Source organism: Natator depressus, chromosome 3 (assembly GCF_965152275.1).
Source record: "Natator depressus isolate rNatDep1 chromosome 3, rNatDep2.hap1, whole genome shotgun sequence".
In the NCBI taxonomy this organism is placed as follows: Eukaryota; Metazoa; Chordata; order Testudines; family Cheloniidae; genus Natator; species Natator depressus.
Genome location: NC_134236.1, coordinates 81,898,201 through 81,917,880, shown reverse-complemented (window position 1 = coordinate 81,917,880; position 19,680 = coordinate 81,898,201). Strand labels below are relative to the sequence as shown.

The following is a 19,680-nucleotide window of genomic DNA, read 5'->3' as shown; positions in this document are numbered from 1 at the left end:
GTTGTTGTGGCCCAGCTGGGGCATGGAGTTTTTAATAGCAGGTTGGGGGGTGGGGGGGGGATTCAGAAAGAAAAAGGTTGACAACCCCGTCCTAAGGGATACCACTACCTGGAGCAGAGTGGGGAGAAAGCATAGGTGAAGGGCAAAAGTCGAGAAGTATGACAGGCCACATACCTTGTTTTTAAGGGAGCTGCCCATGCTAAAGCCTCTAAGTGAGTCTCCCCATCACTGACCCACCAGATAACCACACTGCCTACACAAAAGTTGCCCTTGGGCTTTCATGCCAAGTTTTATTTTAATGTATGTTAAAGCTCTTTAATTACAACCTCCCAAAAAAGTTTTACAATAAAAGTGGTCAAGGCATATGCTGTCAAGCTAGATAGGCCAAAAACCCCAGTAATTTCCCCTTAAAGAAAGCTTACAAGGAGCAGAGAGTAGCAGGGAGCGGCTCTGGGGAAAGCAGGGTTGTGTAGGGGGAAAGGAGTTGAGGGGAACTCTCAGGTCCTGGTATGCAGCTAGTACAGGAAGAACAGAAGCTGCTGGGGGCTGGGTTGGAGGCAGTGCTGGGGCTATGAAAGGGCAGAATTTTCTGCAAAGGTGAAGAGGTGCTGGTTGTGGGAGCTCATTGTAAGGGGTAGGGAAAGGCAGAGTTCCTGTTGTAAGAGAGGAAAGTGTTGAGGTTTCTAGGGGGTGAAGCTTGAGGGAGACGGAGTAAAAGGAACTGCTTTGAAGTGGCTTTGCTTTTAATTTATACACACACTGGAACCACAGGGTGATTGTCAACTATTGTTTAATCCACCTGAAGGGCTCTCAAGTGGCATAGTGCAGGGTTCTGTTGCTTCTCCACTCCTGTTCAATGTGTATGTGAGGCCACTATGAGGGTTAGCAAACAATATGGATACTACCCAGCTCTTTAGCACCTCTGCTGCTGCTGCTTCTGTAGTTAGGACACTACAATGGTATTACCCAGTGTCCGATGGTGATTGGGGCTTGAATGATGGCTAGCTGTCTCAGGCTTGAACCACTCAGGATAGAAATCATACTGTTGTATGGGGGAAAGCAACAGGAAGGTATTATATCAGCACTATTAGTTGATGATGCAACCATTATACATGAATTCAGATTGCACGTTAGGGTTCTTATTAGGCCTGAAGCTACTGGATATCTGAAGTGGGCTTTTCACCCACGAAATCTTATGCCCAAATAAATCTATTAGTTTTTTCTATCTGTCAAGTACCAGGGGGTAGCCATGTTAGTCTGTATCCACAAAACCAACAAGGAGTCCGGTGGCACCTTAAAGATTATCTCTTCGATGCAAGTACTATCTATGCTTGTTAAAGTGTGTGTGACCTTGTGTTTCAGATGTGGATTTGCTACACTTAGCCGTGCTATTGACACCTCAGGATTAGGATACTGTCATATGTTGTGCTTGGGCTACACCTTAAGACCATTCAGAAGCTGAAGCAAAATTTAAAATATGGCAGCCTTCTTATTAAGTGGAGCTTTATGCTTATATTGCCTAAATGCTTCCAAGTAGAAATCAAGGCAGTGGTATTGATTTTTAAAGTTTTAAATATAGTTTGGGGTACATGAAAGAGACTGTTTCTCAGTGTCATACTGCCACAAAGAATTCAATGGCACTACACATCTGCATGAAGTTATTTGTTTGCGCAATCAAGGTCTTAATTCTACTTTGGTAATTACTTCACCTGTGGAAGCTCTTCCATGCCCAACATGACTCTAATTATTTTTAATGCTGTTCTCTGGACTGTTTCTATTTCTGGTTGGTCTGTGAGAGGTATCTGTTTTGTATTTTTTAATGTTTTTAACATGAAATAGTTTTACAGGCAACATAACCAGGCAGATGACAGGCTGCTTGCTTGTCTAACAATGAAGTAAAAATACACACAAGACCCATATAAAAAGTTTAAAAACAGACATTGAACATTGCAAGCAAACACATATAAAATTGTAAGTATTGTAGAAAGATACAACTTGTACTTTACTAGTATTCTACAGATGCACTAACATAACTGCTTTCAACCTTGAAGTCCACCAACAGATGTAGTTAATTCAAATATACAAGGGTAAATCTTAGCAAAAATACTACACTCCATTGTAAAATAAACTTAACTCCACTCCTGGAAATAAGTTGACCCAGCACATAGCTCAAGAATCAAGATGAGAGGTGCAATTTATATAATCATAGAATATTTTCTACCTTACATTTTATGGATGGGATCCACAAAGGCACTTAGGTGTTGCAGTGCTGAGCATCACAGCACCTAACTTTTAGGTGCCTAGAAAAATCTCGGGAACACTGATCCACAAAGCCAAGTTAGGCACCTAGGCTCCCTGTACAATGAATAGGGAAGAGATAGGTGCTTAAGCATGTGATGCACAAAAGCCAGCACACTGCGGGGGAGCTACCTAAGCTAACCAATGAGAAATTCCAACCAGAAGGGTGTATGCTAAGCCCCGCCCCCTCTCAAAGATAGGCATCTCAGTCCATGCTGCAGGGAAATGGCCTAGCTCACTTAGTGATCCACAAATGGGAACCTGCTGCCTACAGTCAGCCATCTTAGGCACCTGCCTTGCTTCACGGAAAATGTCTGAGGAGGAGGTGCCGACTGTATAATGTTTAGCCCACTGATTAGAACACTGGCCTGGGATATGGGAGACCCACATTCAATTCCCCTTCTCACGGAGACTAGAAAAAAAGATTTGATTTGGTGCCTCCCACATCCTAGGTGAGTGCCCTAAACACTGGGCTACAGAGTCAGTCATTCTCAGTCTCTTTCTCTTCTCCTCCTCACCCCCTAATCCCTGGCCTAGTAACAGAAGAGAGAAAGAGGGAGAGACTATGGCCCAATGGTTAGGGCACCCATCTATGGAGGTGAAAGACCCAGGATCCAGTCCTTCTTCTCAAATCACTCTTTCATTATTTATCCACAGTGGAACAGATGCAACAGGGGAGATCGAGAGAGCCCCACACAAGAATATTCCATTGCCCTATAGTTAAAATCAGAGATGTGGGGGCCCCCCTAGTTCAGATATCTTTTCTCCCGCTCTGGCAGAGAGTGGGAAATTGAACCTGGATCTCCCACATCTCAGGCAAGTGCTCTAAGCCCTTGTCTTAAAGGTGTAAGATGGGCCCCACTGCCACCTCTGGCCAGATTTTGAATGGGGACTGACCCACTAGGTGGCTTCTGAGCACACCTACTGGGTCAGGCTCCACACATGACTTAGGGCTTGTCTACATTGGCACTTTACAGCGCTGAAACTTGCAGCGCTCAGGGATGTGTTTTTTCACACCCCTGAGTGAGCAAGTTGCAGCGCTGTAAAGTGCCAGTGTAGACAGTGCTGGTAGCTATTCTCCCCATGGAGGTGGTTTTTTTAATAGCTAGTGCTGTGACTATACAGCCATGTTAAAGCACTGCCACGTTGCTAGTGAACACGTGCCCTTAAGTGACTGATTGCCTATCTTTCCCAGTTTGTAAATCATTCTGGGGCTTAGGCAAGATAGAGGCATCTGGATGCCTAGAGGGAGGCAGCAGTGTGCATGCTCAGAGGCCGAAACATAGGCATTTAGGGAACTTTTACTTTGAAAACTTAGACACTGAGTGAGTCTAGGCACCTACAGGGTTCAGCAGCAGGAGTTCTATGGATCACAGTGAAGCCAAAACTGGGACTTTTAAAAAAAGGGGGATAGGCCCAGATCCACAAAGGTACCTAAGTCTGGGGTTTAGGCACCTAAGTACCTTTGCAGATCTGGGCCTATTCCCTTTTTTAAAAGGAATGTTGTGGTGGCAGTCGGTGCAAAGTTTAGATTTTGGGTTAAAACTTTTACAAAATATGAAACGGATTGAAATGTTTTCATACTTTTTTAAAATTCCAGCAGAACCATTTGTAAAGTAAACAACCCCTGCAGTGTTTGCAACCCAAATACTGAAGCATTGTGCTAAGTGTCTGAGGACCAGAAAGTGAAACTGACAAGAATGAAATGCATAGGTTAGCTGCATTATCCAAATTGAGAGAAATGCAAAAAGTAAATTAAACAGCCAACACCAGCAGTAAATTAAATTTTTTAAATGTCCGTTTTTGTAAAATAAGGTGTTATCTGTAAAACAGGTAAGTGCATGAAAGTTAAGGATACGGATTTTATAATTGACAGTGTCCTTTTAATCTAATACAAGATCTTGTTACATATGGATATGTTTTCAGTAAGCTGTCCTTAATGATAATTCTCTCTTGAGTCATTATAACTAATCAGAACCCAGTAGTGTCCAGGAATAATTTTTTTTTTTCAAGTCAGGAGATAGTCCACTAAAACGTTTGTCTTTATTTTCCCCCAGTGTATCACAAGTTCTCTCAAACAGTTTGATATAGAATAATCTGAGTCCATGCTAAGATATTAGACCACATACTCTGTTCTGGTTAAGTTCCACTCAGTGCAGGAAAGGGTGGGCAAAAGTAGCTATGCAGGGGATGGTAGGGTTACTCTAGCTTGTGCCCAGCTGCTTCTGGCCCACAAGGCCATTCTGATAGCCAGAGTTTAGCAGTGCTCTCTAGACACATCCCATTTTACCAGGAATGCTCCTATACTGGGAATGGGGTAGCACAGAGCTGATACACAGGTTCTATACCACTTGTGAATTCCCCCTGCAGAGAGGAATGGGAGGAAGGTGGGAATCTCCCCATACCAGAGGAATTTCCTGGGGACCAGTCTCCTGGGTTTATGGCCTTTTGCACTTAAAAGTGGTGCAAAGGAGCCATAGTGGAATACAGAATTTGTTCGGTTTGTTGAGGGTGAAAATAATGTAAATGGTTCCTTCCAACATGAGTTATCAGGTGCTCCTCACTGATCAAATCTGCTTTAACATGCTGATCACCATTCTTAGTACAGATCCCTACAGCACCCTCTATATTCACCTCCTTCAATGCTGAGAATAGGATAACTGTTACTACTTGCTTCCTATCCCTTACCCTATTTTTAATCCATTACAGGATTTTACCTCTGATCCTGTAGTTACTACATTTATTTAATAGTCTGTTATGAAGAACTATCAGATCTCTGAAAGTCTCAAATTATATTAATTTGTTCCCCTTTTCTTTTTGTTTGTCCTTTTAAATAATCCTAGCATATTAGGGGCATGATTTGCTCTTACAGAAATGCTCATTGTCTCTACTATTACATTCCATCTTTCTACCTACTAGCTGTCTTTAATGATTGGTATTGGAGACTCAGTCAGCTACAGTATAATCATTAGCAAATCTTCAAAAGGTGTACAGTAGAACCTCAGAGTTACAAACACCAGAGTTACGAACTGACCAGTCAACCACACACCTCATTTGGAACCGGAAGTACACAATCATGCAGCAGCAGAGACAAAACAACAAAAAGCAAATACAGGACAGTAATGTGTTAAACGTAAACTACTAAAAAAATAAAGAGAAAGTTTAAAAAAAGATTTGACAAGATAAGGAAACTGTTTTTGTGCTTGTTTCATTTAAATTAAGATGGTTAAAAGCAGCATTTTTATTCTGCATAGTAACATTTCAAACCTATATTAAATCAATTTTTAGTTGTAAACTTGTAAGAACCATAACATTTAGTTCATTCCTGAAGTGTTTGTAACTCTGATGTTCTACTGTATTGTTACTAATTATGTTACCTATTTTGTCAGTAGCTCAGCTATCGAGTTCCTCACTTTCTTTAGAACTCAAATGAGTAAAATCCAGACTTGGATATTGGTTGCCATGTACTTTCTAAAGTTTTCCCTGTTCCTTCTTTTTTCTTGTGAAGGAGGAAAGGGAAATTCATCACTTTCTGCCAATTCACCTTCATAACTGGCAATGAGTAATTCCAGAGTAGTTATTCCCCTCTCCCCCACCCCACATCATCCATTGTGGTAAAGACTGATATAACAGTTCCTAGCGTACTGTTGCTAAGAAAACCCCACTGTTTTCCTCAGTAACTGTGTTAATCTTCATTATAGAGTACTACCAGAACTTGCCACTGGGTTTAGGCCTCGGTCCTATAACATACTGCAGTCAGGTCTTGTTCCAGCAAAGTACTTAAGTATATGCTTAGCTTTAAGTGTGTGAGTAGTCCTATAGATTTCACTGGCACTACTCATGGGAGTAAAGGTACTTAGGTAGATTCTTATGTTTTTGCAGGATCCAAGTCTTACTACTGAACAGGACTATAGTCCTCACCTCATCTGGATTGAAGTCAGTGTTTCAAGAATTTTAAAATTCTTGACTATCATTTGAGTCAGTCAGAAATACACATGCACTTTCAATATCAATGTTTGCCAACACTTAAGCCTTATATTTCCACTTCCTAGTGCAGCGATTCAGATGTACTGTATATTAAGCCTACCATTTATGCTGAGGATTTAACAGTCTACATTAGCTCTGTGGCATGTAAAAATAGCAGAAACGTCAGATTTTCTGCTTATAAAGTTGTTGTTGTAAGAGGTGCCAGAAGAAATCACTTTGAGCCAAGCAGCTGGTTTGATGACTCTACTAATTACAGACCAGTGCTTCTCCTGCTGAGCTGAAGAGGGCCAAGGCTTGTTGTCAAGCAGACTGATTAGCCACTGTTACCCATTAAGACCACCATTTGAGTGTAGACAGAGACATAGAAGGAAACATAAGAAGGCGACGTGCATAACCAAACAGGCTACCTCACTGAAAAGAAACCCCCTAAAGCCACATTCTGTTTCATTAGCACATGAAAATAAGGTAATTTAATACTTCACTCTCCCATCAGGAGCCAAGGTTCATCATTCATGGAAATGGAGTTTTGATAAGGTAGGGTGTTTAAATGAGGCAGGGAGATTTCTTGAATGTGTGTCACTCTACTCTTATTGTCTAATGAGAAAAATCCAACTGTAGGTATTTAAGTCTAAAAATCACTTTTATTGTGCACTCCTTTAGAATATAGCAAAGTCCATGAAAGTGATAAAATAGGCTTGGGTACTTTTTAGCATCATTCTGTTGTATAAAGATGATGCAAGGCTTTGTAAAAGTATTTTCTCCTGGTTTATTTTTATATTAGAAATTCAGGATCGCCCATCTTTTTGTCCCTGGAAGACTCTGAATAAATGGATATTTTGTTGCTTTTTGACATCACAGGTATCAAGGAAGTGAAACCTGAGCAATTGAGAGAGGAAGAAACTCGTAATCAAAATGTTTAAAACTCTGGTTTTCATTTGTCTGGGTTTTTTGGCCACTTATTTAACTCAAACTCCTGATCAAAATAATAACATCTCATTATTAATTAAACATTCAGAATTCCCACCCTGCAGTTACAGACTGAGAAATCTCCCACTTTAGTTCTCTGGTCCTCCACTGACACCTCAGCAAAACCAGGGAAGACAAAACTTAACAGTTTTGTTATTTAAAAGAAACACACAAGCAGAAACTTTTAGATCTTCTTTAGGTCATAAACAAGTTGAAAGGGGCACAGCCCCATGTTTTTTCCCTTTGCTGATTACCATAAGAATGAAAAACAATAAGTAGTACATTCCTCTGGAAGAAAAATGTCACTGTATGTAAATAGTGCAAATAAAGGTCTTGCTTCATCTAAAATGTCTGCTCTGTTATAGCAGTGTTGTGGTAGCCATGTCAGTCCCTGGTATTGCCAAGTCTCTCACAGAAACTGGGAATTGCAGAAGTGTACAGCTAGGCTAACTAAAAGTTTGTTCTTTGGGCTTGTCTAACAAAATTATACTGTATTAACCAGGGCCGGCTCTTCATTTTTTGCCGCCCCAAGCAGCCAAAAAAACCCAAAAAACAAAAAAACCCCACAAACACCTGGTAAATACGCCGCCGCCAGAGAGAACAGGAACATCGGAGGGAGCTGCCGCCGAATTGCCGCCAATGGCGAGTCCCGAGCCAGAAGAGTCGCCACCGAATTGCCGCCGAGGGAAACAATGGAGAGGAGCTGCTGCTGAATTGCCACCAGGGCTGCTGCTGGACTGCTGCCCCAAGAACAGCCAGAGTCCTGCCCCTTCAGCAGCACTGCCCCAGGTACCAGCTTGCTTAGAGCAGGCCCTGGTATTAACCATAGTGGTACAAGCCACCTAGTGTGCATGCAATTATAATGGTATAGCGGTTAGGACGTAAGGAAAGAAGAATAAAGCATAAGACACCTTTACACTGGCATAACTGTGTCCACATAAGGGGATGCACTAGTATAACCATTTTGATTTAAAAAAAGAAAAAAAATCATCCCGTAATCAACATAGTTATAGTGGTACAAGGCCTTGGTCTCTAGCAGTCATAAGGAATTTTAGGAAAACATTTGAGAAGTCAAGAGTTGTTTTGTTTTTACAGAAGCTTTTTTTGTTTGTTTGTTTTTTAAAAAAGGACTTTGTTTGCCTGGGAGTAATTTACAAAGTGCCTCAAAGTGTGTGCTTTATTACAGACACATAATAAAACATTAACACACCACCCTTTAAAAATGTAGGTAAAAACAGTAAAGGTGGGAGAGAGGTTCTAAAAGAGAATGTCAAAAGGGGGAGGAAAAGGTATATTAGTGCCAGAAGTGATTAAACTAGAATTCAATTTTGGAGTAACAAGGTTCTGAGTAATGGAAAAAGATGGAATTAGCTGATGGATTTCTGGGGTGGAATGAGCTAGGGCCCAGCTCAGCAAAGGTTGGCCTCCTGTTCTCAGATACGCTAAACAGGGTGGTGTCTTAACAAACATCCCATCAGACCGGGGCTCAAGAAGCTGTTCTTGAATATAATGTAGCCAGGGCCTACAATATTAAGGGCTTCAAACAAACAAACAAACAAACAAAAAAAACTCAGTAGTTCCAGCTTAAAGTCAACCCACCACTTCATAGGCGGACAATATTGGCATAATAAGATTACAGTAGCTCAAGCCAGTGAACATACATGCTGTTGCGTTCTGAACAATTGAGAAGCCCTGCTGAAAACTCCACTAAATGCGAATTACAATAATCCAGCCTTGTGATCACACCAGCACATGTTGCTGTTGCAAGGTTGTCATGAGCTAGGGACACATACTGTGCACACTGCACAGCTAAAACAAACACTTGCTAATCGTGTCCAACACGTCTTTCCATGGGAAGGGTGTGAACAAAAGTAAGACTAAAATGCTTAATCTGATTCACAATTTCTGAAAGATTCCCTTCAGTAAAAGCATTCTAACATTGCCCCCTATCTACCACCTAGACTCAGATTTTCTGGGCTTGAATGCATCCAGCAGGCAACATTGCCCAGGAATTCATCCGAGCAGAGACTGAACTTGCAGTTCCACGGGGAAAGTCAGACAAAGTTGTGTATCATCAGCACATGGATTAGAAAAGTTGTCAAAAGATCTCATATATATTGAACATGGAAAGTAGGACAGATCCTTGATGAGAACAGCAATTCAAATACCTGAGTGATGATACACACAGCTGTGTAACACCACTGTTTGACTCCTTCCTTTCAGGTATTTCTTGAACCATTTGAGGACAATTCCAGACAGACACACAAGCTGTTTCCCTTAGGCCATGTCTACTCTAGGATTTATTTTCTAAGATTTCTACAATGTTGCCTCTAGTTCAGTTAAACCTGGTAGGAATTCTTTCCTAAAATTTCCTAGTGTTGACAAGGCCCTAGTGCTGTAGCAACAAACCCTGGTCAATCATATCAAAAGCTGCCAAGAAGACCATCATGATCAAAATGGCCAAATGACCCTGATGTAATGCCAAGAGGAAATCACTCATGACTGTGACAAGAGCAACCTCAGTTCTCATGCAAGATATCCATGTCTTATAGAAATCCATTCAGACACACCATCATAGCAAGCAAACATTTGACAGTGAAGTGTAAAACATTAGCTCTGTCTAAATAATAATAATAAATAAAAAATAAATATGTAAAGCCTCTGATTTAAAAAAGTAAGTTTGAGTAGGACAGAGAGAAGTATTGGTCAAACATTTAAAGATTTAAATAGCAGAAATCCAATATAGCTTAGAAATAAAAACAAAAGAAACTAAACAGGGTTATAACCATATTGTCCCAACTCTAATTTAATTTGATTTTGTCAATACTGTACAATGACTCAAAGAATGGAAGGAGAAGTTTTAACGAGTGTCACAATGTCTCCCACGTGATCATCTTTCTCCATTATCCAAGAAAAGAAAAAGAAAAAAAAAAGAAAAAGTGAAAAAGAAAAGAAGCGTTGCAATGACCAGGTTTGTAAGTTGTGATTAATTAAACAACTGTGAAGAACTAAGAAATCCTCTTCCTTTTTGGCATAGGTTCTTTTTAGTTGTAAGTAAACTAGAATACAAGAAGCTAGTTTCTTTCCTCCGTAGCTATTTTGTTTTAACTTGCATATATTTGTGAAAGGTTACTCACCAGCCATTCTAACGTCATTAGTCCCGTGGTAACGTTCATTGCCTCTGAACAAAATGGTTTTAAGTCCTTCTGACAATAGGTCAATGCACTCCGTTGAAAGATTAGGCATCAGTTTCAATATTTGACTAGAGGTTTTTGTTGCTAGTTTTTTTCTTTTAATTACTTACCAGCCCTCAATCTGCCACATCCTGAATTGAATACACATGCATAATAAGCAAATCCCTGAAAGAAAGTCATCCCAAACCAAGCAGAGTTGCGACTGGTTTTCTAGTGAAAACTTGCTAACAATGAGCAAGTTGAAAGGTCACTGTGGGTAAGCTGCGTGGCCCCTTTCCCTTTTCTCACTACAGCAACACCTTGAGGACCTTTGATCTAAATGTCATTGGTGAAAATACACAAACAGATTCTTTCCTATTATACTCACAGGTGTACATTCCTAAAACTGTTACATTCCTTGACCTTCATCTGTACTGAAAATCAGTACTTCAAAAAAAGTAACCCCTTCTCTCCTCAGATCATACCAGTATCAGAAAACAAAGTACCAGTGTAAATATCGTATTCTAAACACATACAGCCTGCCTGATATTACACTGCATAAAGCATCATCCACAAGGATAGGACCAGTCTGTTTTGCTACTTTTACTCACATTGAGTAGTAGCTTATTTTGCAGATAGTCTGGGACTACTCACAGAGTAAGATAGTGAAAAGCATGAGAAAAGAATCTGCTCCTGGGCCAGCCTACTGGATTTTATGTGTTGAGGTGACCTGGGCTCAAGGCTAACTTGACATACTCATGTCTGTTCAGTAAGAGTTGGCAATGGCATGGTTAGCCTCCAGAAATGTGGCACGAGTGCTTTAGCATATGTGAAAATATTCTTTTAGGCACCACAATTCCTAGTTTTCAACAACAGTTTAGACAGTGGGGTAAAAAAGTTGCTTTGCCTCCCTAGCCTTTTTTAAAAATACATTCATATATTGTGTGAGTGTTAAGGATATTCATATCCATCTATTGAGGTGCTTTTACATTACATAGTGTTTTACAGGGCTCTGAAAAGATTAAACACTCTATAAATGTCAAGAGTATAACACACAGAAGAAAATTATTATTTCTACTGTGTCAAAAAGTGCTCTATACGTGCTTCTGACATGCCTCAGTTTCTTATACTCATGCACAGCATATTTGAAAGGAATATTTGAAAGAGTAATTAAAAAGCAACTATCTCAAGTTGGCCCAGCTGTACAATATGCTGTCCCCATCTCCTTCGGCTGGAAAGGATTTTGGAAATGGATACTCAGACTCCTTTCTCTAAAAAATGGCATGGGAAGAAAATACTACTTCCCCAGACCCTCACACACACAAAAAAGAACAGTCTAGAAACAGCATGCAACATATTTTCCAAGACTCATGTAGAAACTACTGCTCTTTTGGGAGGTGGACGTTTAAAAAAAAACAAAAAACTCATAGACAGTGTGCCTACCTTTTAAAGGTCAATCGCCTGTTTGAGTGCTTTATAGTGGAGGCAGGACTTTCCCCTCTTTAAAAACCTCAAATAATAAATGTCAATACAGGAGAGGAGAGAAAAGAGAAAGACCACTAAGAGGAGTCAATAGCCAACTTTCCTCTCCAACAATTTTATTCCATGTTTATCAGCAGTTTGGTATTGTACTCCTACCATTACTCTTTTTGTCTTTTGTTTTTTTAAACAAAAGTTGAATTACAAGTATAAAAGCCACCATCTAAAAACCTGCAGGCATTTTAAGAGCTGCAGAGGTTAGAAGGGTAGCTCCTGACTCTAAACGGCACCTATTGTTCCTTTTCCCCCCTTGAATAACAAAAAGGGAGAAGAAAGCTATTACCTGTTTTTACCTCAGTAAAATCCCAATTCATTTTTTTTTAAATTATAGAACAATGTGATTTTATAGAGCAATTGGGTCAAATATCCTGGTCTTTCCTTTTATTGCATTAATAAATTCCATAGAAGGCATATTAAAACAAGTAAGTAACAGCAGAGAAACACCCAAGTAACATGTTTTAGGATTCTGTCAAAGATAGGACAGATTGATCTAAACGTATTTAAGTTATTTTAAAAACTGTTCTTTTAGGGCCAGGAGCATAAGAAGCTGATGTGCTTTCACTTGGAAATTGTAAGGAAAGAGTTACAAGGCAAGGCTCTGATCCTGCAAACACACCCAAATAACGTTATGGTTGTGCATAGCCCCACTGGGTTCAAATCACACAAGTTAGGCCCTCATCCTACAACTGGATCCATGCTGAAGCACATGATGCCATGCCAAGTATTGGAGCGTTCTACAGATGGAGAAGAAAGGCTGGAACTTGAACCTATAATAGTTGTCCGGAGGCAGTGGCTGCCAAGACCTACCTCACCTGCATGGCCTCCTTCTGTCTGGAGCACCTGAAGCTTCACTGAGAGAGCCTGTCTTTCAGGGGTCACCAGTTGCACCTGCCCATGATGGGCCTTCAGCAGAGGAAGGGCCTGGAGCATGAGCTCCTAGAGTTCTATTGCCAGGAGCACATCAGCCTGGCCAGACACAAGCTGTGCACCACCAGCCCAGTGCAGGAGGCCAAGACAGAAAAGGAGTCACATCTGAAGAACATACTGCCAGAGCTGTATAATCAGGGTGAAAAAGCTTCTCAGACATTGGATGAAGTAAGAATGCAGCAAAGACAAGCCAGGGAGACAGCTGCCCGAAATACGGGTTTTCAGAGAAGTAAATTCTTGGGCTATGTCTACACTAGCAAGCTTACAGCGGTGCAGCTGTACCAATTCAGCTGGGCCATTGTAAACCTTCTAGTATAGCCATTCTATGCTGACAATCCTGTGAATGTAATTAATCCATCCCCAATGAGTGGCAGTAGCTATGTTGGTAGGAGAAGCTCTCCCACTGACATAGCGTTATCCACACCAGTGCTTATGTTGATGTAACTTATGCCGCTCGGGGGGTGGCTTATTCACACCCCTGAGCGACATAAGTTATAACAACATAACTGGTAGTATAGACATAGCCTTGGAAATTAAAGCTTTAACTGAAGAAGAAAATGAGGCAATGAGGAAGGTTGAAGAAGAAGAACAGCGAGTTTGTGAGAAGTTTGATCACATCCATAATGTCCTAGGAAAGAAGAAGAATGGATCCATGTGACTGCACCCTTGCCTTATGCAGATCTGATTAAGAGTGAAATTCTGACCCCGCTGAAATCAATGAGAGTTTTGCTATTGACTACAGTGGGGCCAGGATTTCATTCTGAGTATTTACAAGATGGAGGCATGTGAGTAGGCCTTGCATAGGCTAAAATATGTAAGAACTACTTTATATATGAATGAGTGTGTGGGTATGGGGTGTTACAGAGTCATGCCCTTAGCTTGTAAATTGATATAGGCCTACAAGATCAATCCCTAAATAAATAATTGCAGAAAAAAGCAATCTAGGATTATATGTATAATTTCTTCTGTCACTTTTAAAAAGCAGCTTCAAAAGTTCTTTCGAAAAAAAAAAAAACCTTTCAAAAGTATTCTGCTTGACTGTGGGCAAAATTTACATAAAAGCCTAATCATTTCTAATTTTAATAAATACTATTTTTCTGCAAAAATTCTGTTTTAGTTTTGAAATTTCTTATTCTAGCTCCAAAAAAACCACTATTAATCACAGTGTCTATATCTCCCACATCTCTCTATACTCATGCTGTTTCATAAATTACAAAAAAAAAGTTGCATTCATAATATCATTGTTATACAAATTATTCTCCTTTGCATCAACTACTGTTTTCTTACAGTTACATTCTTAAGGACTGAACACAGACGTGGTTTATCTTATCAGTATACATGTTAAATCCCAAGGCAACCTTTTATAGCCAAAAAGACACATTGTCAGCACAGAAACTTATGATGCAAGTTTATGCCCCTTAATTTATAATCTAATTAGCATGATCTCCTTTAGCTAGAGGATGCCAAATAACATACAGAAGTTCACGAGAATCATGAACATAATAAAGTAACAAGACTTTCACTTTGATGTAAAATTATTTCTTACACCTTTGTGATTTCTAGAAATTTTGTTGGACTAAAATCTGAGGGCCAAATTTGGCCTACAATAAAATGTTCTCTACCCATGCATCATTTTATTGGAAGCATAAGTGCTGGAACTAGGGGTGCTGCAGCACCCCTGACTTGCAGTGGTTTCCATTATATCCAGGGTTTACAGTTTGGTTCAGTGGCTCTCAGCACCCCTGATTGGAAGTGAATGTTAACAGGATTGGACCCTTAGCCATGAAGTACCACATCTTGGGGCAGATCCTCAGCTGGTGTAAATTGTCAGTTCTATTGAAGCCAATGCCCTTAAGAGTAAGTGAGGTAAAAAGTAACACAAAGTGTGTACTGACAAAAAAAAAAAAATAGGCAAGAAAGATTGAAAGCCCCTCTCCCCCTCCGCCGCCAGCAGATATTAAGGACATTGACTTGAAAAGACAGACATTTCTGAAACTGTCCCACTCAAGATCAATTTGACAGCATTACCCTTAAATTTAGAATTTAGTAAGAACATTTTATCTCACTGGCAAACCACATCACCAGGAGAAAACTGAATCTAGACATGCAGTGAAAAGTTTAAAAAAAAGTAATTTTTTTTTGGAAAGGCATCAGCTAGTGGCCTTTTACAGCACAGTTTCTACCCACATTGTTTACTAACTAAAAATGAAAAGGGAAATCTGTACTTGTGCCTGTGACATGTCACACTTGATGGAGGAAAAATATATATATACTGCACATATTATTGGTTATTTATATTTCCATGGGTAGCCAGTTGAAATTTTGTAGTTTCATACATTTCCTGCTTCAATAAAATTAGTGAAATAATAATTAAATTTTGCTAAAATTAATTAAAACTATTTACTATAATATATTTTATAATTCTGATGGAATAGGAATAGGAATTTCCTGTTGGAAAGGGTAAAGTAAATTGCTAGTCAATTAAAAAAGGAAACTCACATCTACTTGGAGCATCTACTATCACAGTGTTTTTATGCACACTCTTTATCTATTTATACCGTACTTATATAGCCCTTCATCACCATTGTATCTGGGCCACCATATCTTAATCTTGTTACACTTTCCCCCTTGAAGTTATTGTTTACAAACCCCAGGAATAACTGGGAGCTGATTTTAAAAATAGATATTTATGCAGTGCCCTTTCTTTGCACTGCTGTTGGTAGAAAAAATGTTTAAAAAGGGGAAGATTTTTTTTTATTACCCCCAGCCCTCTTTTTCACAAACATAAAAAAAAAAAAAATCCTCAAAACTCACTCCACTCTCCAAAACCATGAATTCTGACAACTGTATAAAAACAATGCCTACTTCATATAGTAATACTTCATTTTGCTAAGAAAAATAACTTTTTTGTTTACAGAACTGTTAAAAGAATGTAGGCAGCAATCCGCCAAATTATATTCTACTTTCAAAGGGAAAGTAAACTTTAGTTTGACCCGTTGCAAATGAGCTGTTTTAGTAACAGTGTCCTCACAAATGCTCATTAGCCAGTTGATAAAGAGAAACAATTATTTCTCCACTTTACTGACCAAGCAATGCTTACTATTCTTAATACATAAGATGTACAGATTCAAATGTGTAACTTACTACTATTGATACTGCAGCCTGGTTAAGAAAAGTGTCATGAATTTGGCAAACAGAGTAAAGTCATTTTCGGGGGGAAGTGGGTGTGGGGGCACCCTTTCTAAACTCCTTTACATCAAACAAGTTGATAATAAGAGGGTTGCCAACAACAGTGTTTAGGAACCTTTAATCACAAATGCAGCATCATCAGGAAGCTATTTATAACACACCTACATCTGGTAAGCTAGACAAGACTGGAATGTTTCTAAATATAATAACACTTCTATTCAGGTGTGATTTAAAATGTCTGATTTTAAGGAGGACAAGTACATTTAAGAGCTCTGAGACGGATTACAACATATATGATTAATAAAACATAAATCCTATTATAAGAGAAAAGCCACCAAAGACTGAATGGAGGAGGGAAATGAGGAAAATGTTATTCTGTCTTCATTCTTCCATGCTTCTGGAATGTGGGTAGATCATAGTAAAACTTTAAGTGGCAAGAAGATTAAAGAAAAACTGTTAAAGCCAAGAAGGACACTAACATCATCTGGGGTAAACTGGCACAGTTCCACTGACTTCAATGTATCTATGATGACTTACACCAGCTGAGGATCTAGCCCACTGGCTTTACAGAAAGTATGGTCTATTAAAATTGTGATTAATTTAGAATCAAGGCTCCACAGCAATTAAAGCACATCCTGCCCTAGCTAGAAGCCACATTGTTGCAGTATTTTTCTTTTTGTTTTAAATAGCTTTGTAGGCACATTCCCTAATAAAAGATACAAACCTAAGCACATTATCGACGTTCATTATTTCATAGCATCTTCAGGAGTGCCAGGCACATGACAGAAAACACCTCAAAAACAGGTTTCTGCCCTGCAGATCTTACACTATAAGGACCAATCATTCTGAAAACCCTACCAAGTGTATTGTTTATTATTAAAAATAGTCCCAATGACTTCAGTGGAGTGCCTCACAGTAGCAAGAACTACGTTCGTATAAAGAACAGGAGTACTTGTGGCACCTTAGAGACTAACCAATTTATTTGAGCATAAGCTTTCATGAGCTACAGCTCACTTCATCGGATGCCATATAGTTCATATAGTAAGCTGTAGCAAGTGATGGACTTGGCAAACAAGAGAGGAGACCAAAACAGAAAAACACAACTTACGGAGATATGGTAATATGATTACTCAGTTTAGGCATGCATACATATATTTTTGTGGATCAAAATACATTGTGTGTGTGTTTCTGTGGACTTAGGACACATTTTTCATACATGACGTTGCAGAAGAGGATCTTTAAAGCCTTGTCTTTGGACATTTTTATTGTATTAGAATATGACTATGTCACGAATTCTAATATGACACATTTAGTGAAGATGTGCCCTAAGAGTGACTTGAATAAGATGAAGGAATTAAGAATAGTGGCAAAAATTCTTAATAGCAGCTCCCACATGGTTTCATGCTTAGGCATACATCCCATGCACTGAAAAGTATAACTATAGAAAAAACCATTTTGTCTAATATTTAAAAAATGGCAAAAAATGGAAAAAGATGCCAACTATAAAACTAAATTAGCTGCCAGCACTCAGAGGTTTGCAAAAAATGAAGCCAAATTTCCATGATATTTACTGCAATATTTACTTAAACGCCATAAGGCTAGAAACCATTGTCGTAATTTTAATGCTTCTAGTGAAAAAATAGTAGCAACTTATAATATCCAAAGTTCCAGCTGGAAATGCAGTACCTAAATATTTTCCATTATCTTCCTAAATATCATTTGGGACAACTGAATCAGTAGTGTTAACGACAGAGACAAATAAATATATCTGCTACACAATGCCAGTTACTTTTTTCTGTGCTATTTTCTGGGCTTCAGGTGTTTCAGTGTAATACTTCAACAACTACTTAGTATTTTGTATTTAAATTTTTACAAAGTTAACATTTAGAATGGTACCATTTGTTGTGTCTATGTATGATTGATCAGCTTAATATAAAATGTAAAAAAATGGTAGAGTCTTTCAGCAATACGTAGTTTGTAGAGAAATAATTGATTTATTTTATTAGTTGACAATTGCTGCTTTTAAGACATAGGATAGAACCTTAAGTTGCACTTATCTCCTAGCCACTGGTGTGAATTTTGCAAATTAATAAAACATGAAATCAAGTATACAGCATTACTGAAATGTAGTTCTGTTCATTAATGTTGAAAAAATATAGATGTCTATTTATGACTGTTTCCGAGCATAATAGTAACTGTACTGTAATGTATTTTGTAAAATTAAGGAAGACTTAGAAACATGAGATCTCACACTACAGCACTGTGCTATTATCAGTTTGCTGAGACCATGAGTGATAGATACTGATGCTTTTGGCAAGATTTAGCAGGTTCATGAATCAGCAAATGAGAGTGCGGCTCTTCTGTAATAAATCTTTTCATAAATGTTCATATCTTAAGGATATGCTCATTTACTATTTCTGTATTTTACAGTTAATTAATTTTATTAATACATCCCCTTCCACATATTTTTATGTTGGATTATAATGTTACCTAGTAATTCTACAAGGAAAAATTACATGTTAACATGAGGAGGACTGAAAATTACAGCCCATGTAAGTCTTTTAGAGTTTTTTTAAATGCTTATTATTTGTTAGGATCATACAAAGAAAACTATATATTTCTTTGAAATTTTATTAATTGCTTTCTAGAAATAAATTCACTATTATTTCAGTTGGAAAATTTAACAGTTCTTACACAATACATTTCTAGCTGATTGATGAGGAAAATAAACCCTGTTTGTTTTTTTTAAATATGGATTGTGCAACTAGTTATTCAAAGTGAAGCTGCTATAGTAGATTATATTCATTATCACTTCCAGCTACAACACTTCACAAAAGTTATAGAAATTGTTACACATTTTGGGGTATCTCACATGCTTAAATAATTTTTCCAAACAAAATTATTTGCTCTTTTAATTTTATTTTTTTTGTTAAGTATTAATTTGTGGGATTCAAAAACAACTACCTCTTGCAAATGCAGAAATACGAATTGTTTAGAGGCATAAGCATTGTAAATATGATACAATTAAAAAAAAAATTAAAACAATTTGTCTTATTTGTAAGAAAATCTCCTCAAAATCCTCTCTGTATATTGCAAAGTTTTATAGCTGATGGAATTAAGATTTAGCATTTATCAATTAAAACAGAATTCACTTGGAATAGAGAGTTAAGACTTGAACTAATTTGTCAACCACGATTATCACTTGGAAGGACATTCAGTTTATTAAAGACAACTACTGTGTGATAAGGACAGGATAGATACTAATAACCATGCCGTTTAAATTGCTTGAGTTGGCATTATGCCCAAGTTCTTCAGCTCAGTATATCAACGCACTTGTTGCTGGCAAAGAAAGAGAGGAACTCCCTCAGATCTGAAAATACCATACAAACTTCTCTTTCAAAATAAACGATGAGAATGAACTGTCCTGCTCACTCCTTATGTTTCCGTTTGGCAGAGAGGAGAAAGACAAAACTATCACAGTCCAATAAAAGAAACTATCTTCCTAAATAGTAAAAAATGGGAAAGCATAAAGATGTTAGGGCTCTCATTTTGAAATTAATTTATACATAGTAGTCCTACGTTTCGCTTATGTTAATGCTGC

General features: G+C 38.4%; 1 protein-coding gene across 1 annotated transcript in view; it reads right to left on the bottom strand.

The window, feature by feature from the left end:
• The window catches only part of PRDM1 (PR/SET domain 1), a 105,545-nt gene extending 95,129 nt beyond the window's left edge, over positions 1–10,416 (bottom strand). Inside the window, exon 1 of the mRNA XM_074946888.1 lies at positions 10,389–10,416. Coding sequence (XP_074802989.1) covers positions 10,389–10,406 — 18 coding nt within the window. The 5' untranslated portion in view covers positions 10,407–10,416. The remainder of the gene's footprint in view (positions 1–10,388) is intronic.
• Positions 10,417–19,680: the final 9,264 nt, after the last annotated feature.